Source organism: Mesoplodon bidens (assembly GCF_964165515.1).
Source record: "Mesoplodon bidens genome assembly, chromosome: 2".
Lineage (NCBI taxonomy): Eukaryota > Metazoa > Chordata > Mammalia > Artiodactyla > Ziphiidae > Mesoplodon > Mesoplodon bidens.
Window position 1 is genome coordinate 178958833 of NC_138177.1, and position 16711 is coordinate 178975543.

The window sequence follows — 16711 nt, forward strand, 5'->3', positions numbered from 1 at the left end:
GGGGGACACCCTGAGACGGCTAACTCGAGACCCGGGCTTCCATTCCCTGAGGAGGGCAGAGCAGGTCAACCCTGTCTCCGGCCCCCGAGGCCCAGGGGTGCTTCCAACCGAGTCACCAGCCCTCTCGCTGCCTGTCATCCCAGGTCCGTCTGCCTGCCTGGCTCCCGGACGCTGGGCCCCTCGTCCAGACCAGGCTGGGAGCCCCTGTGGATGGAGAAACCTGGCTTCTTCAGGGATGGCAAGAGGCAGAGGTGACTCAACGACGGGGTGGGGGTGGGGGGTGGGGGGTGGGTCTCTGCTTGTCCCTAGGGAGCATGAGCTGGGACATCACGTGAGGTTATGAGCATCAAAGACAAAACCTGGGAAACCAGGCTGGAGGGCCAGATACTCAGAGAGTCAGGGTGAGGGCCCCCTGCCTGAGAGCCAGGAAGGAGTTTACTGCGGGAGCCCGAAAAAGGGGCCTGGGCAGGCGTGGAAATGTTTTCTGAGACAAAACAGCCCCCATGCCAAGTCTCTCACCCTCGGCCAGCGGCCTCCTCCCTCCCCAGGGCCGGGCGGGTGGGAGGCCAGCGCTGCGGTCAGGAGGCCGGGGCCTCCCCGGAGGGTACATACCCGCTGCAGCTCCACCTCCGCGGCGGCCAGGGTGCCTGCACTTTGTCTCCAAAGCCCGTGTCTACACGAGGCACCGGACGGGACCAGGCCCTCTGACCCCCGCACACTGGGCCACAGCACTGGGGGCTCGAGGGGGCCGAGTGGTCCCGGGAAGGAGCGTCCCATGCCGTTTTTCTGGGTTTAGCTAAATGCTGTGTGAAGGGTAAAGGGAGACAGGGAGGGTGAGAGGGAGACGAGACGGGGGAGGACGAGGGAACGAGACACACTCTCCTGGGAGCACATGCATCCATTTAAGGAAGGTGAGCTCATCACACTCCACACCAGGTCTATATACAGTAGCGTGAGGTCCCTTTCCTCCTGGATCAGAACGTCGCCCTCCAGCAGCCACTCAGGACCGAGGACGAGACCCTCCAGCTGTGGGTGAGCGGCTGCGACACCTGCCTTAGGGGAGAGACTGGCCGAGGGAAGCAGGGGCTGCCCCCATCAGGCCCACCGCAGGGCTGCCGGGCGCCACCCCCGCGGCCCCTCCCCGGGCCCACCTGGTGCGGCCTTGGCCGAGATCCACCCCTGGGCACGGGGTGCCGTGAGCAGACAGGGAGCCACAGGCAGGAATTAAATAGTGGCAACTCATATTTATTACAATTATATACAGTCGTATCTTATATTCTGAAACCTATACCTGATCACACAAAAGAACACGTGTTTGGGGGGCAGGGCGGGGCAGGGGACAGACAGGAAGGCCCTGTGCCTGGCTCCTAGTGGAGGTGGGACCACATCTCGCCACGGCAGTAGCTGGGCCACGATGCGGCAAGCGAACGGTCGGGAGCAGCGTGATGTCGTGGGTGGCGGACGACGGGCTGCGGCTGTGACGGGCACATGAGGGTGGCATCGTCCGGGCAGGGACTGGCTGGGGGGCCCGGGGGGCCCTCACCCAGAGGGGAGCGCAGAGCCGTTGCTTTGGGGATCACGAGAGCGCGGCCCCCTTGGTCACTGGTGAGAAGCAGTGAGGGAGCCGGGGCGGAGGGAAGGGACGGCAGACGCCAGGCCCCGCGGCTCCTCCTCCAGAGGGTCAGGAGTCAGGTAATAAAACTACCTCTTGTCATGCACGGCGTTAGGTTGGCTAAGAAGCCCAGCAGACACCCCTGGACGGGACGTCTGCCTGGGAGGGGGCTGGGGGGGGGGCTTGCGCCCAGAGAGTTCGGAGCCCTCGGCCTGACATGAGAACAAGGTCAGAGGCCTGTCTGTCTGCGGTGGGCGGGGTGGACAGGCTTCGGCCCTCATGCCGCCCAGGCCGGCGAGGCTGCGGCAGCCCTGCCCCCGCGGGGCTCAAGGCCACGCCCTGCACCTGGACCCTGACCCCGGCGCCTAGTCCCGCTCGCTCTCGTTGCTGGCGCCCTCGGGCCGCCGCAGCTTCTCCACTTGCTCGTTGATCTGGCCGTCCCCACCCCGGCGGTCCTCCCTCTGCACCCCCAGGCGGTCCTCCTCGTCCACGCGGCTCACGTCCTCGTCCTCCTCGTCCTCCTCATCCCCCCTCTTCTCCTCCTCGCCCTGCACCTCCATCCTCACCTGGCCCTTGACGTCCACCACCCCCTCGCCCTCCTCCTGGGGGCCCAGCAGGTGGTACGTGGCCGTGGAGCCCTCGGGGCTGTGGCCCTCCTTCACGGGCGAGGACGACGTGGACTCGTTGCTGACGGGCGAGATGTCACTGCTGCTGTGGTGGTTCACGGCCGCGGGGCTGGAGGGTGACGGGGACTTGACCGGGATCTGCCAGGAGGGGATCTTCGGGGCCGAAGGGGAAGGGGGGAACTGCCTCCTGGCCGAGGAGGGAGAAGACGGCAGGGTCACCCACAGAAGAGCCGCACCCTCCCGACCCAGAATGCTCACGGAGGCTGAGCAGCCACCCCAGGGCCACTGAGCAGGGGACAGGGCCAGGGGACAGGCTGGAGCTCCGCGGCCCATGCCCACCTCCCCTCCCTCCCCCTCCTCTGGAAACAAGGCCTCTTGGCCCGTTGAGGTGGGAGCAGCTGAGACGGAAGCCAGAGGCACCAGGGCTGCCTGCAGAGCCCCCAGTCCACTCAGGGTGCCTCCTGGGGTCCCCTCTGCCTGGGGCCAGGCCCGCCCTCCCTGGCAGCTGCTGGACACTTGGCTCCGGGGGCCCTGCCACGCCCTGGCGCCCGTTCCCTCCCACCCTTACAGCACTGTCCCAGCCTCCAGGCCTGGGAGGGACAGCGAGCAACGGTGGGGAGCCAGAAGCCTGGGAAGCCAAGACCCCTGGGCCTCCACTCTCACCTGCCTGTGGCCTGGGCAAAGGCAGGGGCTGTGGGAGAGCCTGGCCACTGGTCTCGGGGTCAGAGACATCAGAACCAGAAGGGCTGGTGAACTAGCACTTTTCTAGAAAACCTCCGAGCTCGACACTTGACAGAAGAGCCAGTTCTCCCTCCCACTCCTGCGTCCCTGCCCTGGGTCCTGGGCCAGCAGCCAGCCCAGCCCAGACCTGGGATGTCAGGTCCGCTTGGCAAGGGCTTGGAAATCAAGCTCGAGGACAGGCGGGATCACCCCTGCCTGAGCTGGGAGGACAAAGGTCTGCCGCCTCCTGGGCTGCCCACCAGAGCACCAGCTCTGGCCCCGGACAGCCCTTCCACCTCAGACCCTGCCACGGAGAGCGCACAGTCGGTGCCTCGGCGTTCACCGCGTCCCCAGCGGACAGCCCTCTGGTGCTCCGAGCTCAGCCGTGCCCTTTTCCCCACAGACAGCCTGGAAGTGGGTGGCTTGGAGAACTGGGTCCTCTGGTTGGGACCACGAGACACTGCCAGCCCCCATCACTGACCTGGAGTGAAGGCCCCCGCCTTGCTCAGCCCCCACTAACCCCCCGGGCGCCCTGCAGGAGGGGCGGCCCAGGACACAGGACTTTCAGTTTTAAAAACAGATGGGCCCAGGCAAGCCCGGACAAGCTGGTCACCCTCCTGTCAGGGCTGCGCTGGTGCTGTCCCTGCGGAGGGACAGCAGAGTGAGACCACAAGAGCCGGGGTGTGGGGAGGCGGGCACTGCATCTGCCTCTGCCTTGAATCGTAGGGCTCTTCAAACTGAGCAGGAACAGAGACCCCTGGCCTGGCCCCCTGGGGGGACCTTCTCTGGGACCAAGCCGTCACTGAGAGGTCCAGCCGGGGCTGAGGACAGGGGAGGAGATGGCCCTATCTGGAGGGGTGGGGATTCTCTCCTCTGCTCAAGGCCCTGCTTCTGGCTCCAGCTGCCCTTGACTGGGTCTTGACAGGACCAAGTGACTGTATCTCAAAACTCGTGGGCACTACAGGCTGTCACCCCTAGAGCGGGGAGGGAGAGGCCAACCAGGGAGGGAAGGTGGAAGCGCAAGAGATTCCCAAACTCAATGCCTGAATCATGCAGCTCAATCTGGGGTGGGATGCACAGGGGCCCCCCAGGGAGACGTGCCCCCCCACCCCCAATGGCTGGCAGCTGGATGGGCCTCAAGAGCTCCCTCCCCCAAGTCAAAGTCAGAGAGCAGAACAGAAGCCCGCGCCTTTTCAGTTCCTACCGATTTAAAAGAAGTCCTTTCAAGGAGTTAATTTCCGACTTGAGTTCATTGATGTTCTGGGACTCCAGGATCCAGTTGGTGGAAGTGGTGGCCTGAAAGTCACACAGGGGACAGGGGATCAGAGCGGCACCTCCTCCCACCCCTTGGAGCTCAGACTGCTGGGGTGGCAAGGAAGACCCCAGGGGGATTCCGTGTCCTGAGTGCCAGCCGGGAACCCCCTCGGTACGGTTCTGCTGCGGCCCATTCAGGGGTCTGCCTGCCTGGATCTCTGTTTAAGTGACGACTCCCTTAGAACAAACATTCCCACAAGTCTATTTGGATAGCTGACTATATTAGGGAATCATGACATGCATTCAGGTGTGATAGTGGCATCCTGGTTATGTAAAATAAAACATCAACAACAAAAGAGCCCTTATCTTTTATAGAAGTGTCTGAATATGAAATGATATGCTCTCTGGGATGTGCTTCAAAATCACCTGCAGGTAGGGGTACGGCAGGACGGGCCCGAGGCAGCGGCTGCAGCTGTGTAGCCAGAACGTGTGGGCTTGCTGTGCAGCCCCCCCATTTCCAGATGTATTTGAAACATTCCATTAAAACAAAACTATTAAGATAAATAAATTCCATCTCTACAACAACGACTCCCTCCACCTAAGTCCCTCTCCCTGCAGAGAGATCTCACACACACACACACACACACACACACACACACACACACACACACGGGAACTCTAGGGCTGGGACAGGCAGCCACCTCAACCACAGGTACCAGGAGCCTGGCACCTGGAGCCACCTTGGAGGGTCAAGGGAGACACCTGAGCACCTGCCTGGCCCATCCCCCAGCTCTACTCTCAATCATGCCCAGAAGGCAGGCTTCGCCCAGGATACCCTTCCCCACGCAGCTGTAACGTCAGGCCACGCACTGGGCCCCGCTGTCTGCACAGCCAGGAGCCGAGGGCCAGGCCGCCCATCTGCAGCTGTTCTTCGGGATGACCCTGAAGGTTCAGCAGGGAGAACGAAGACGTCCCGGAGGAGGGCCCACAGGGGAAGCAGCCACAGGAACCTCAGACAAACGCCACCCTTCCCCACACACCTTCCCCTTTGACACTGTTTTCTTTGTAAACTTCAAACGACCACACCTTTCTTTGGCAATCTTGCTGGAACAGATGGAGAGGAGGTCCCCCAAACGGCAGCTGCCTCAGCCAAGCTGCCTGCGAAGTGTTTACGGGCCAGTCCCAGGTGTGATGGCCTCGGGTGCGTGGGCCTCTGCCTACGGGTACAAGGCCCCCGCCGCCTGCCACAGAACACCCGGGCCCTGACTTCAGGAGAGCGTGGGGAGCCCCAGGCTGGCAGCGCGGAGGGGCCCCGCACATTCCCACCAGCCTGCGGGGCTCTAAGGTGGGGTGAGGGGTGCTATGGGTCCCGCGTCGGCCGGCAGCCCAGCCCGGCTCCGCAGCGGGAAGCACCCCCGCGGGGGCTGCGGGCCTCAGGAAAGAAACCCCGGGCAGCCTCGGTTTGAGCGCACACAGGCGCTCGGCCGCCCTCACACACATCCCCTCGGGGTCCCCACTCCAGACCACCAGACAGCGCAGACCCAGGAGCCACTGCTCTGGCCTCTCTGAGACCTTGAAAGCTATAGCAGCCCATTAACAAGGGAGCAATTTCCACTCACCGGCCTACAAAGGACTCAAATTTCCAAACGCATATGGTGCCAGATGCCAGGATTTAGAAATAAAATCTGACATCTGGGGCTTTTTAGCCAGTCTCTAAAAAACAGTTGTAGAAAATTCCCAGCCTTCAGTTTTATGTAGGTTTTTTAATTACTGAATGCTCTTCTTTTTAATTTTTTACAGTGCTGCAGTAGGGGTTTGGAAGCCAGATATAAAAACTTACATTACAGCTGAGAAAACACAGCTCTGAGTCTTTGGTTTATGGGGTAACCGAAGCCTTCACACAGATGGGTTTAGACACCAGTGAGCACGGCTTCAGCACAGCAGAGAATGAAAGGGGCTGGGGGCGGGCGGTGGGGGGGCATCAGAAAAACAAGCACGAGACACCCTCAGAGGCGGCGCTCAAACGCTACCCCGGGCCCCCCACCCCTCCTAAAATGCAACATGTGGTCTTAATCTTAATGCTTAAGGTCTGAAAACAGTTTTCCAACTTCTGGAAAGGCTTCTGGCCACTGGCAGGCTGCCGCTCCGGAAGACAGTGGAGGAGAGGTGGTCGCAGCCCGTGACCGCCTCCTCGGCTGCTTTACGGGCCGCCCGCCCGCCCGCGGGGCGCATGCGCGGTGGCTGGCGGTGGCCGCTGGCCTCCGTGGGTGGGGTACCCCACGAGAGGGTTCTCGGGGACCCTCTTCACGGGAGGGCCGGCTCACACGGAGTCGCGCACTGGGGTGGGGCTCCCTCTGGGAGAGCTGCTCGGAGCGAGATCCTTTACAGCACGGCGGCGTGGAAGCAGCCAGAAGGCAACCCGGGAGGCGGGGATGGAGTGGGGAGGGCAGTGGACGCCCCGGAGCCACTGGACCGCTGTCTCCCGGGCCCAGTCTGTCTCGGGAACACCCGGTCACACACGCACAGAACCCAGACCCAAAGCCTGCCACGCCGGGGCTGACGGGAGCCAGGCTCCGTCCTCAGTGGGGACAGGCAACGAGGGAGGTGCGGTACAGCTCCCTCTTACAGACGAGGGGACAGCAAGTCGCTTGTCTGCGGTCACACAGGTAGCACGGGGCACAGGAGAGCCTGAACCCCGGTGGTCTGATCCTAGGGTCTGATGTTGCCAAGACAGCTCCAGGTGTGCGAAGTGAGGCACGGAAGCCGCCTCAGTCGACCCCAGGTGGGTCTACACTCCTCTGGGGGTTACCGGATCCCGAGGCCTGGGTTTGGGGCACCCACCCACGGCAGCACCTCAGCCTAGGTCTGGGCTCACACTCCCCCCACCCTGTTCCCTGCGATCGCTCTCGGCAACGCCGGGACCTCTGACCTAACTTGCGGTGGAGACCACCCCGGGTCGACACTGGCCACCACCAGATCTGGGGCGTGTGCTGCCACGGGAGGGCCACAGGCACAGAGCTGCTTTTCCTCCCTCCTGTTGGGAGGTGACACGGAGACAGAAAGGACAGCCTCCGTCCCTGAATGCCACACCACCAGCACGGTGACCGCCTCCTGTCTCTACAAGGGCAGGGTCACCAGTGTCAGAAGAGACAACATCAGACCCCAGCGGATGCCGTGACCTGGGCACAAAGGACAGGAGTGAAGAGCCGTGCAGGGCAGACCCGGACCTAGAGGGACCAGAGGGTCGGGGACAAGTACCTTGGCTGTGGCCAGTTCGTGCGCGAGCTCCTGGACTTTCTGCTGCTGCTGGATCAGCAGCTCCTGGACAGAGGCTAAAGTCATCTGTAACTGAGTCACTGGGAGGAAAGAGCAGGTGCATCTCTGTTAAGTGATACAGATTCTTCCTTCTGTCCACACACCTATAAGCTGCTGCATCTAATTTATCTGCAGACATTCCCCCCCGCCCCCCCAGCCCGTGCAATCCACATAATTCATCTGCACTCTGGGGCATCTACCTGCACTGTATCTCACCTCTAGTATTTCTACTTTATCTTTCTATTGTGTAGTTGTCCGTGGTCAACAGTATGTCCGTCCAAAACCTCTCCCCTCTAATTCTATCTGTTTATGATTCGCTTGGCTCTTGCAACTTCCATCCTGCCTGCATCCCCCATCTCCCGGGCCTCCCCACGCCACTGCAGATCTCATGGAAAGTCTCCAATCCTGGGAGAGAGACATCTCAGTCCACAACGGCCCAGAGGGTTACAAACTGCAAATCCCATTTCCTTACGCTCCTTCCTGTCCTCCCCACCCAACCCAGAGGCTGCTGGAGCTCCCGGCCCACCGTCAGCCTCCGAGGAGACATGCCAGCAGGGCATGTGCTCCAGAGGGTTTCCGAGGGCTTCACAAACATGCCCCCGAGGGACAGACTCCTGCCTGGGATAGGCAGCTCTCTAGTTTGCCAGAGTTTTTAGATTCAGAGGCTCCATCTAGTAAACAAGTTTATAAAGGAGAAAACCACCTCCGGTGCGACAGGTCCCAGCTAATCTGGGCCATCACTGGGGCACCGGGTAATGAACGTGAGCCCCGTGGAGTCGATGACAGAGGAGGTGGCCAGGGTCCCTGGAGCCGCAGTAATTACAGCCTCTCTTGACCCTGTGTTGGATTCTTAGAGGGAAGGGGGAAAATTGCTGAAAACCCCCCTGAAAACCTCATAGAAGCAGAAATTAAAAATGAACTTTACAGCCCTTAGAAAGGCTGTCATTTTATTCCCCTTATTAATATTCTGAGGTTGGGAGCCTTTCCGTAAAAACATAATTAATTGAGGCCGCGCCGACAGTAAACAAGCAATTTCAAATTAAACCGAAATGACGGCGGCTTCATTTGCAAATGTGAACAGATTCTCAGAGCAGATAAATGAAGTCACCACATAAAGTGGAGACGGAGGGGAGAGGGGAGGGGGCAAAGAAGGGGCTGCTCGGAGAAGGCTTTGAGGGGTGACTTGGTGGAGTCATTAATCTTTACCTGTCTGTGCCACGCTGCCACTCAGCTCTGAGAGACTCGCCTCCATCCTCTCCAGTTGCTTCCTGTCCTCCCGGCCGCCCATGATGAGGGGGAGCAGGTATTTCTGCAAGAAGCAGGGTGCACGTGAGCAATGGGTACGTACTTGGGATACTCTTCAACAGCCTCTCAAATTCTGCCGACCAACTTTCTCTCCATCAACCCTGGGTTTCGGAAACCCTACGCCAACACCGTAAATGAACAAGACATCCGAAAATTATGAGGCTGTGATTACAACCACATTAAAAAAAAAAAAACTCTGTTTGAATCAGGACCAGAACCAGGGAACAGGGACACAAAAAATCAATTTGACCCACTATGATGGAGCACTTTTTGGTTCTTTTAGATTTTTAAATGTTGCTGTATACAATACTTCTGTGTCCAAAAATACTCAAAATTCTACTTTAAAAGTTGTATATCATAAAAATGCAAAAGGTTATACAAGAAAGTGATGCCACTGGTGGCTTCCAGGGGGGAGTGGGAGGGAAGTTTGCTGTACACTTTTCTGAACCTTTAACGTCTTGAACCACGTGAATGAATTCTCCATTCGGAAACAAACAAGTAAAAATAAACAAAAAAATTATTCAAGAAACAAGATCAAAATCCACAACAGATTTGTGGGACCTTTGGCTCTTCCACTAGGAGGGGATAATAACATGGGTATTCCGAGGCTGCCTAAGGAGGTCACGCCCATTCTTCTTCGAAAAGCCTTGAATCCTCAGAACAAGCTTCCTTCAGATAAGAGTTCAATGCAGCCAGACCCTCCCAGAACTGAGACATGGGGCAGAGGGGGAGCAAGGTGCAGAACCAGGAGAGACTGACCGTGGGGGAAAAGGAAGCTGATGCTGCAGGGCAATCTTGAATGTTCTGAGAACCTCGGAACATTCGGGAGGAAGGCAGACGGGGCGCAGCTGGTAACTGACTGCCTGCTTGGAGGTGTGAAGGGATAGAGAGAGGTGGGCGGCAAGGTGCCCGCTGGGAGAGCTGGACAAAAGAACATGGGCTCCAAACTCCAAAAGCTCTGGACGTGGAGCCCCCCATCTTAGGAGCGTGACACCAGTCACCAACTTTACTGGGGTGGCACCAGGGGTGGCACAGTGCAAGCTTGGCAGGTGTCATAACTGGCAGGTGTGACCAAAGGAGACTTTGGTTCTTACTCCATTCGGGCCCCAGAGGGGAAAAGACAGCAACTTCTCCATTAAGGCTTCTGTACTGGGGAAGATAGGAGGTCTCTCACAAGGGGCCTGTCAGAGAACTCACTTCAAGAGCAACTCCTAAGTGAAGACCACCATTTAGCATACGTATAGGAGCATTTTCTATTTTGCAAAGTGCTTTTCAACCATCGTGTGAGTTATTACCCACAGCTGAGCTGAAACTCATAAAATGGAGCCTTACATTCCAGGTTGAAAATTTCCTAAGTATAAAAGTCAAGAAATTCTTACATGTGTAATGGACTAAAAATTCCATTTTTAAGATCAAAAATGCCAAGGAAAGGAACACATACACTACCCCAGCCAAAATCTTTACATATTTATAAAACAAGGTAACAGCTTACCTCTCCTTTTTGTTTTTTAATTTAGCAGATGTTTTTTAAATTCTCTTGTCACCATCGTGACTGATCTCTCAATGTCTCTCTCTTTTTTTTTTTTTTTTGTGGTATGCGGGCCTCTCACTGTTGTGGCCGCTCCCGTTGTGGAGCACAGGCTCCGGACGCGCAGGCTCAGCGGCCATGGCTCACAGGCCTAGCCTCTCCGTGGCATGTGGGATCCTCCCAGACCGGGGCATGAACCCGTGTCCGCTGCATTGGCAGGCAGACTCTCAACCGCTGTGCCACCAGGGAAACCCCAATGTCTCTTCTTTTTTAAAGTAGAGACTAAAGATCAGAGCTTCGTGAAAACAACTGATAATATCTCTGCTTTGCTCCAAGGGGAGCTATGCTTTCTGTCTCCACCAGATCACAGGCCGTCCAAGGGGAGCCATGTGACTATCAGGTACCGCTCAGTAGAGCTGGGACATTGATGTGAGAATCCTGTCTTAGCATATTCTTCTTCTTGGTGACTGTACGCAGTCAGTGGTTGGAAATAGGCTTTCAGGCCACAGTGGCATCAGAGGGAGAAGTCCCAGGACCCAGAACATCTTGTTTCTGGATTTCTAACGTGGAGATTCCCAACTTCAAGAATAAATGCTACACTGAAAAGATTATATTCTGCTACAACTCTGTCATTAGCTTTTGCACTTATGTGAAAAATTAAGAATCCCAGAGTACAATGCTGAAACATGTTTCATGTGCTAAAAGTTAAACATGGGGGGACTTCCCTGGCGGTCTAGTGGTTAGGACTCCGTGCTTCCACTGTAGTGGACACGGGTTTGATCCCTGGTCGGGGAACTAGGATCTAGCAAGTTGCGTGGCGTGGCCAAAAAAAAAAAAAAAAAGGTACAACATGAGTCTGGATAGTCATTCAGATTCTTTTTTAAAAATCTCCAAATCAGAGATGGAGTCGCAGGTGGCCTCAGAAGGAAAGGGGGCTTCTCTTTCCAGGACCAGCAGAGAGTAAGTCCGCCGGCCACTCTTTTACCTTTTGTCTCTAAGGACCTACCCTGGCTCTGCAACTTCTAAAAAAGACTCAACTTGCTTCAAATCAAAGTTAGTAGCTGGTCATTAGTATCTGATTAGTATCTGGTATCAAGGAAGTAAACGTTACTTCACGCCTGCAGCTCCGTTGTAAGCAATGAACTCTGGGATCCTGAGGGCTGACTACGTACTCCATGTAAAGCCCTAGGTTTACACGGATGCCAACACAATACACAGGGGGAGAAGGTAGATCCTGTAGATACGTTTGTACTGAGATTCTCAAGAGCGTACAGAGCGCCTCCTGTGTGCTGGGCACAGAGCACCTTCCAGGGGAGCACTGACTCCTTTCAGCATCACAACAGCCTCGTAAGGTAGGTACTATTGTCCCCATGTTACACACAGAACCGCTGAGCCTGCGGTCACACAGCTGCCAAGTGGCAGAGCCAGGGTGCAACCCAGGCAGCTGGGCCCCAGCGTTCGTGCCCTTAACCACACGTCATTCTGTCTCTCAGAAAGGTCTGGCCTGCTCACTAAGTGCCAGGCACTGTTCTAAGTATCTGATGTGGCTCGTTGATCGACGGGCCTCATCACCCTGTGCAGCAGGGACTTGGAGGGGAGGTGCCGAGTCCAGTAGATGAGGCGGGTCTGAACCTGCCAAGCGCACCCACCCGGGTGGGAACAGGACCAGGACTTGACCTGGACACCCCTCAGCGAGCGAGATCATCAGGGCGCTCGGCCTCTGCAGGCAGGCCACTGCTGCCCCCGGGCTCAGGGCAGCGCCAAGGGAGTGCAGGGAGGGGCAGCTTACCTTGTAGAGCTGGTGAAAGCCAAACGCTATCCCTGCCATGATGATGGCCAAGGCGCTGTAATCTCTCCACCGGGAACCCGCAGGGCCTAAGGTCGGGGGAAAAGGCATGTCAGGAGAAGAGGCACTGGCACTGGCACTCACCCCCCTGAGGCAGGAGAGCACGTGGATTCAGGCTCCTCATCTCAGCCGGGGGGTGTGTCTCGTGCTCAGATGGGGGGTGAGCATCAGGATGCGGCTGGGCTGCGTCTCCCTCCTCCTCCCAGGCCCCTGGACTGTGCAGCTGCCGTGGGCTGGTGTCTAGACGGGCTGAGGCCCGGGGTGGGAGGTGGGCGGCAGAGGCGATCTGAAGACCTAGGGCAGGGGCTCCACTTCGAGGACTAAAGGATCCAGTGAGGCTGCCATGACCACACCCAGGTGTGCACGAATACACGCCCACACACCCTCTTACGTGAGCTTGGAGCCACCTCAGAGCAGGGCAAAGTCTGCATCACCTGTTTATTCAACTTGATGAAGCCCTGACAGGGTGCACGACAGTGCCGTAGGCACGGGTTACAGTGGTGGCGAGACCCCTGCCCTGTTCTGCTCTCACATTGAGCCTGGTGGAGAGGAGACAGCCTACCAACAACCGAACGAGGTGGCTCCGGACAGCGATCGAGAACACCAAACGGGACCAGGAGAGAGTGCGGATGGCAGGGCCTCGGAGGAGGATGCCGAGACCTGTGCGGTCCCGGGCACGGCGCTCCAGGCAGGGGACAAGAAGTGCAAAGGCTGAGGCTGACCTGTGCTCAAGCAGACGGGGGAGCCCGTGGGCTTCACCCAGGGTGACGGGGTTACTGCTGGCCAAGAGACAGCAAGAGCAGAGAGGGGAGCGGTGGGGGGAGCGGGGTGGGGGGCAGGTGGGAAAGGCTGGCCTGGCGGTGAGCGCTCCCAAGGAACCTGCCCATCGTTTCACAAGCAGTGGGGTCACTGAAGGCTCTGAATCAGGGAGTGACATGGTCAGCTCTGTGTTTTGGGAGAACATCAGGGAGCACCGAGAGCAGCTACAGGTGGGAGGCCGTGGAGGCGAGAAAGCAGGGAGAGGCTACCGCAAGGGGCCTCCAAAGGCAAGAGGGACTGAGCCCAGGACGGACCGTCTCAGGGGATCCGGACACAGGCAGCTGGTCTTCATGTAGGATCAGGCCCTTCGGAACACAAAGTCCCCTCCAACCCCTGAATGAACTTCTATTGCCAGAGGAGGAGAGGAGAGTTTTCTACTTCATAAACTTCCCCACGAACTGTTTACAAGGGCTTTCATGTCCATAACCTGATGTGACGCCCAGCGATTCTGTCAGGCACACGGGAAAGCACGTGAGCTCCTTCTGGAACGTCTACCTGAAGCAGCCACGTCCAGGCCACCCAGCTGCCTCCTCTCAAGGGACCAGCCACTGGGCAGGGGGTGGCGGGGGGAGGGGTGCGTGGGCCACTGTTTCCAGAACCATCCGTGGTGCAGGACACCACCAGTCTGTGGACTCAGACCAGGTGCCAGGACAGTGACCCAGAAGGCACCCACCCAAGGCACGCTGCTGCGACAAGGACCTGGGATCTGGAAGTGGATCTATGAGAGAAGGTGAGGGAGGAAGAGCCACCGCACTCCACACGCGGCCGGGCGCCTCATCTCCTCCAAGACGGACGCCTGTGACTCCAGCCGTCCCCCTCCCCTGGGCCTGCAGGTACTGGCCACGTCCTGGCGCTTCATGACCAAAGGAGAGCAGGAGAGGGGCGGTTCTTAAAGTCCTTGGCAGGATGTGAGCACATGGGGAGGAGGGGCTGCTGGCATGCAGTCTGATCGGGGATCCAAGTGGCAAAGACCTCCAAGAGGGCGGGGAGGATGCTCCCTCTTCCCTGAGCTGCTGAAGGGGGCTCTCAGGAGGCAGAGACGATGGTGATGGGAGAGCCTGGAAGAGTGTCTCTCCCTGGCCACCCGACCCTGCCCCTGCCTGTGGATTCCACACGAGTTTCCCAATGTGGCCCAGCCCGGAGTCTCCTGCACAGACTGTGATCAACTCCCTTCTTGAGCTTACAGGTTCTGAATAGGTAATACACGCACATGGTCTAAACATCACACAGCACACGTCAGTCTACTGCAAAGAGGCTTCCTCCACCACCAAGAACCACTGTATTAATAGTTTCTTCTTTATCCTGCAGAGAATTTTTTTTTTTTTTTTTTTTGCGGTACGCGGGCCTCTCACTGTTGTGGGCTCTCCCGTCGCGGAGCACAGGCTCCGGACGCATAGGCCCAGCAGCCATGGCTCACGGGCCTAGCCGCTCCGCGGCATGTGGGATCCCCCCGGACCGGGGCACGAACCCGTGTCCCCTGCATCGGCAGGCTGACTCTCAACCACTGCACCACCAGGGAAGCCCTCCTGCAGAGAATTTTTATGCAAGTATGAGGCAACACACATGGGCATCATTTTCCTTCTCTTTTCCCCCATTTCTCATTCTTCTTTTTTACTAATGCTGCATAATATTCCATTAAACCAATTCCCTAATGATGGACATTTAGATGATTTCCAGTCTTTTCCTATTTCACACAACGCTGCCATCAGTGAGCCTGTACATATGGCATCTCATGTACATGTACAAGTCCATCTGTAAACGTGAACTCCTAGGAGGCTGGGCCAGAGCAGTCTGAGATAGTCTGCCAAACTGTCCTCCATGGGGGCTGAACCAGTTCATTCCCACCTGTTTCCTCACAGCCACCCCAACATAATGGGTTAAGCACACGCACAGATTTCTGCCAGTACTAGAGCAAAACAACAGTACCTCCCTCTAGCTTTAATTTGCATTTACCTTATTACAAGTGAGGACTGAACAATCTTTTCATCTGCATCTCCTTTTTGGTATACTATATGTTCCCTACTTTTCTACTCAATTTCTTTATTAATTTCCTTCCCCAATTCATGGAAACTTCTTATACAACAGGGAAATTAGCCCTCTGTCTGTGAAAGGAGTTGTAAAAATTCTTCCTAGTATATTTTTCTTTTGACTCTGCTTATGGTCTACTTTTTGTGGCACAGAGTGTTTTCATGTTTACGTAAACATATCGATCTATTCTTTTACAGGTTCTGGGGTTTGGGTCACGGCGAGCCAAGACTCCCCACTCCTCTCCACGGTTGCACGGTGACACTCAGGGTTCACGTCTACACACTGTCTCCAGAAGGGAGCTCTGCTGCTTTGACCTGCAGTGAACACCCCCATCCGATGCGGAGCGACACAGAGAAGCGACCGCTGATCGTGAAATGGAAAACTCTGAGACGAGACCACTGAGGTAGACCTTTCACTGTGACGGTGAGAAGCCAGGAGGCTCCAGGTCCCAAGCAGGCACCTCTCTTGGCTCCGCCTGCTCTGCTCTGACTGCCTTGATTCCAACATCTGGTGCAAGTTCATTTTTAGGAGGAAAAATCAAAGACAGAGTAACCTTGCCACTTTTCAAAAGAGTCGCTGTGGATTGCAGCCCCACGCTGTTCCGTGGGGCTTCAATCCACACCCAGAACATCCATCTGTGCTGCGAAAATCCCCAGTATTCAAAATGGGCACATGTCCAGAAAGTTCTACTCACCAGTGACTTCTCAAATACCCACTAAATATCTTACAGGAAAACAGTTGCAACTGGCCTGAAAACTGGACCAGAACCCAGAGTTTGCTGCATCCTTCTTCTTTCCTGCAAACACACAGTGCATGCCTTGAGAAGTGCAGCCTCTCGTTCCGGGTAACACAGCCGAGGCTGAGCAGATGCTGGCAGGTCAAGGGTCCAAGAACCAGGACCCCTCCTACCGCTGCTCCCCGCTCTCCGGAGCCTGACCTCCTCAAGCACCAAGAAACACCTGTGGCTCCCTGCCAGCCGCACCTTCACCCCCGCACCGCTCCTTGTTTCTGCCGTGCTCACGTTAAGAACATTTTATTGCCCCCTGGTTTTCATTATTAATGAAAAGGGACCAGAATGATCTTTCCTAAAGTTCAGAGAGTCTATAAAGACAAGAAGCTGAAATGCCATTTTACTCGTTTTGGAGATGTGTGATACAATCCTGTCTTGTGGCAAAATGAAAAAAGAGAAAAACTAAGACGGAGCTAACTCTTATCCGTGGCACGCCTTTCAAGGGGTACAGACCAGGGCAACTGAGAAAGCACTCGGCATGACCCCAAACTAGCTCAGACCCCAGCCACGACCACCTGGAGCCCTCCCCGCTGCCCACCCTGGGGCCAATTTTTTCCAAGCCCAGTGCAGACCCCCAATGAGGGAACCCAGGGCACCTCGGAGCTACAGCCTCTTGTCACTATGCTCCTGAATGTCCAGAAAATACAGTCGAGGCAGAAGATAGGGCCAGTCGTTCTTCTGCTCCAGCTCAAAGGCAAGGGAAGTGGAATGAATGGGCTTTTCAAAAGCTTCAGAGCCTCTAGCCTGACAAAGACGCCCACCTGCAGACAAGGCAGACTGGGGGCCAAGCTGGCAAGAGGCCTGGTTCCACACCACCACCAGATGGTCCCAAAGACAGTTTTCTCTTCTCATCAAGCACAGACCATTT

General features: G+C 56.9%; 1 protein-coding gene across 2 annotated transcripts in view; it reads right to left on the minus strand.

Moving 5' to 3' along the window:
* Window positions 1-1224: 1224 nt before the first annotated feature.
* PEX14 (peroxisomal biogenesis factor 14) overlaps window positions 1225-16711 on the minus strand; it is a 146692-nt gene continuing 131205 nt past the window's right edge. For both annotated transcript variants that reach the window (XM_081225850.1, XM_081225849.1), the window contains 5 exons: window positions 12150-12235; window positions 8734-8836; window positions 7471-7568; window positions 4163-4254; window positions 1225-2425 (listed from right to left, as the gene is read on the minus strand). In XM_081225850.1, the coding sequence (XP_081081976.1) occupies window positions 1978-2425; window positions 4163-4254; window positions 7471-7568; window positions 8734-8836; window positions 12150-12235 (827 nt within the window). In that variant the 3' untranslated portion in view covers window positions 1225-1977. The remainder of the gene's footprint in view (window positions 2426-4162; window positions 4255-7470; window positions 7569-8733; window positions 8837-12149; window positions 12236-16711) is intronic.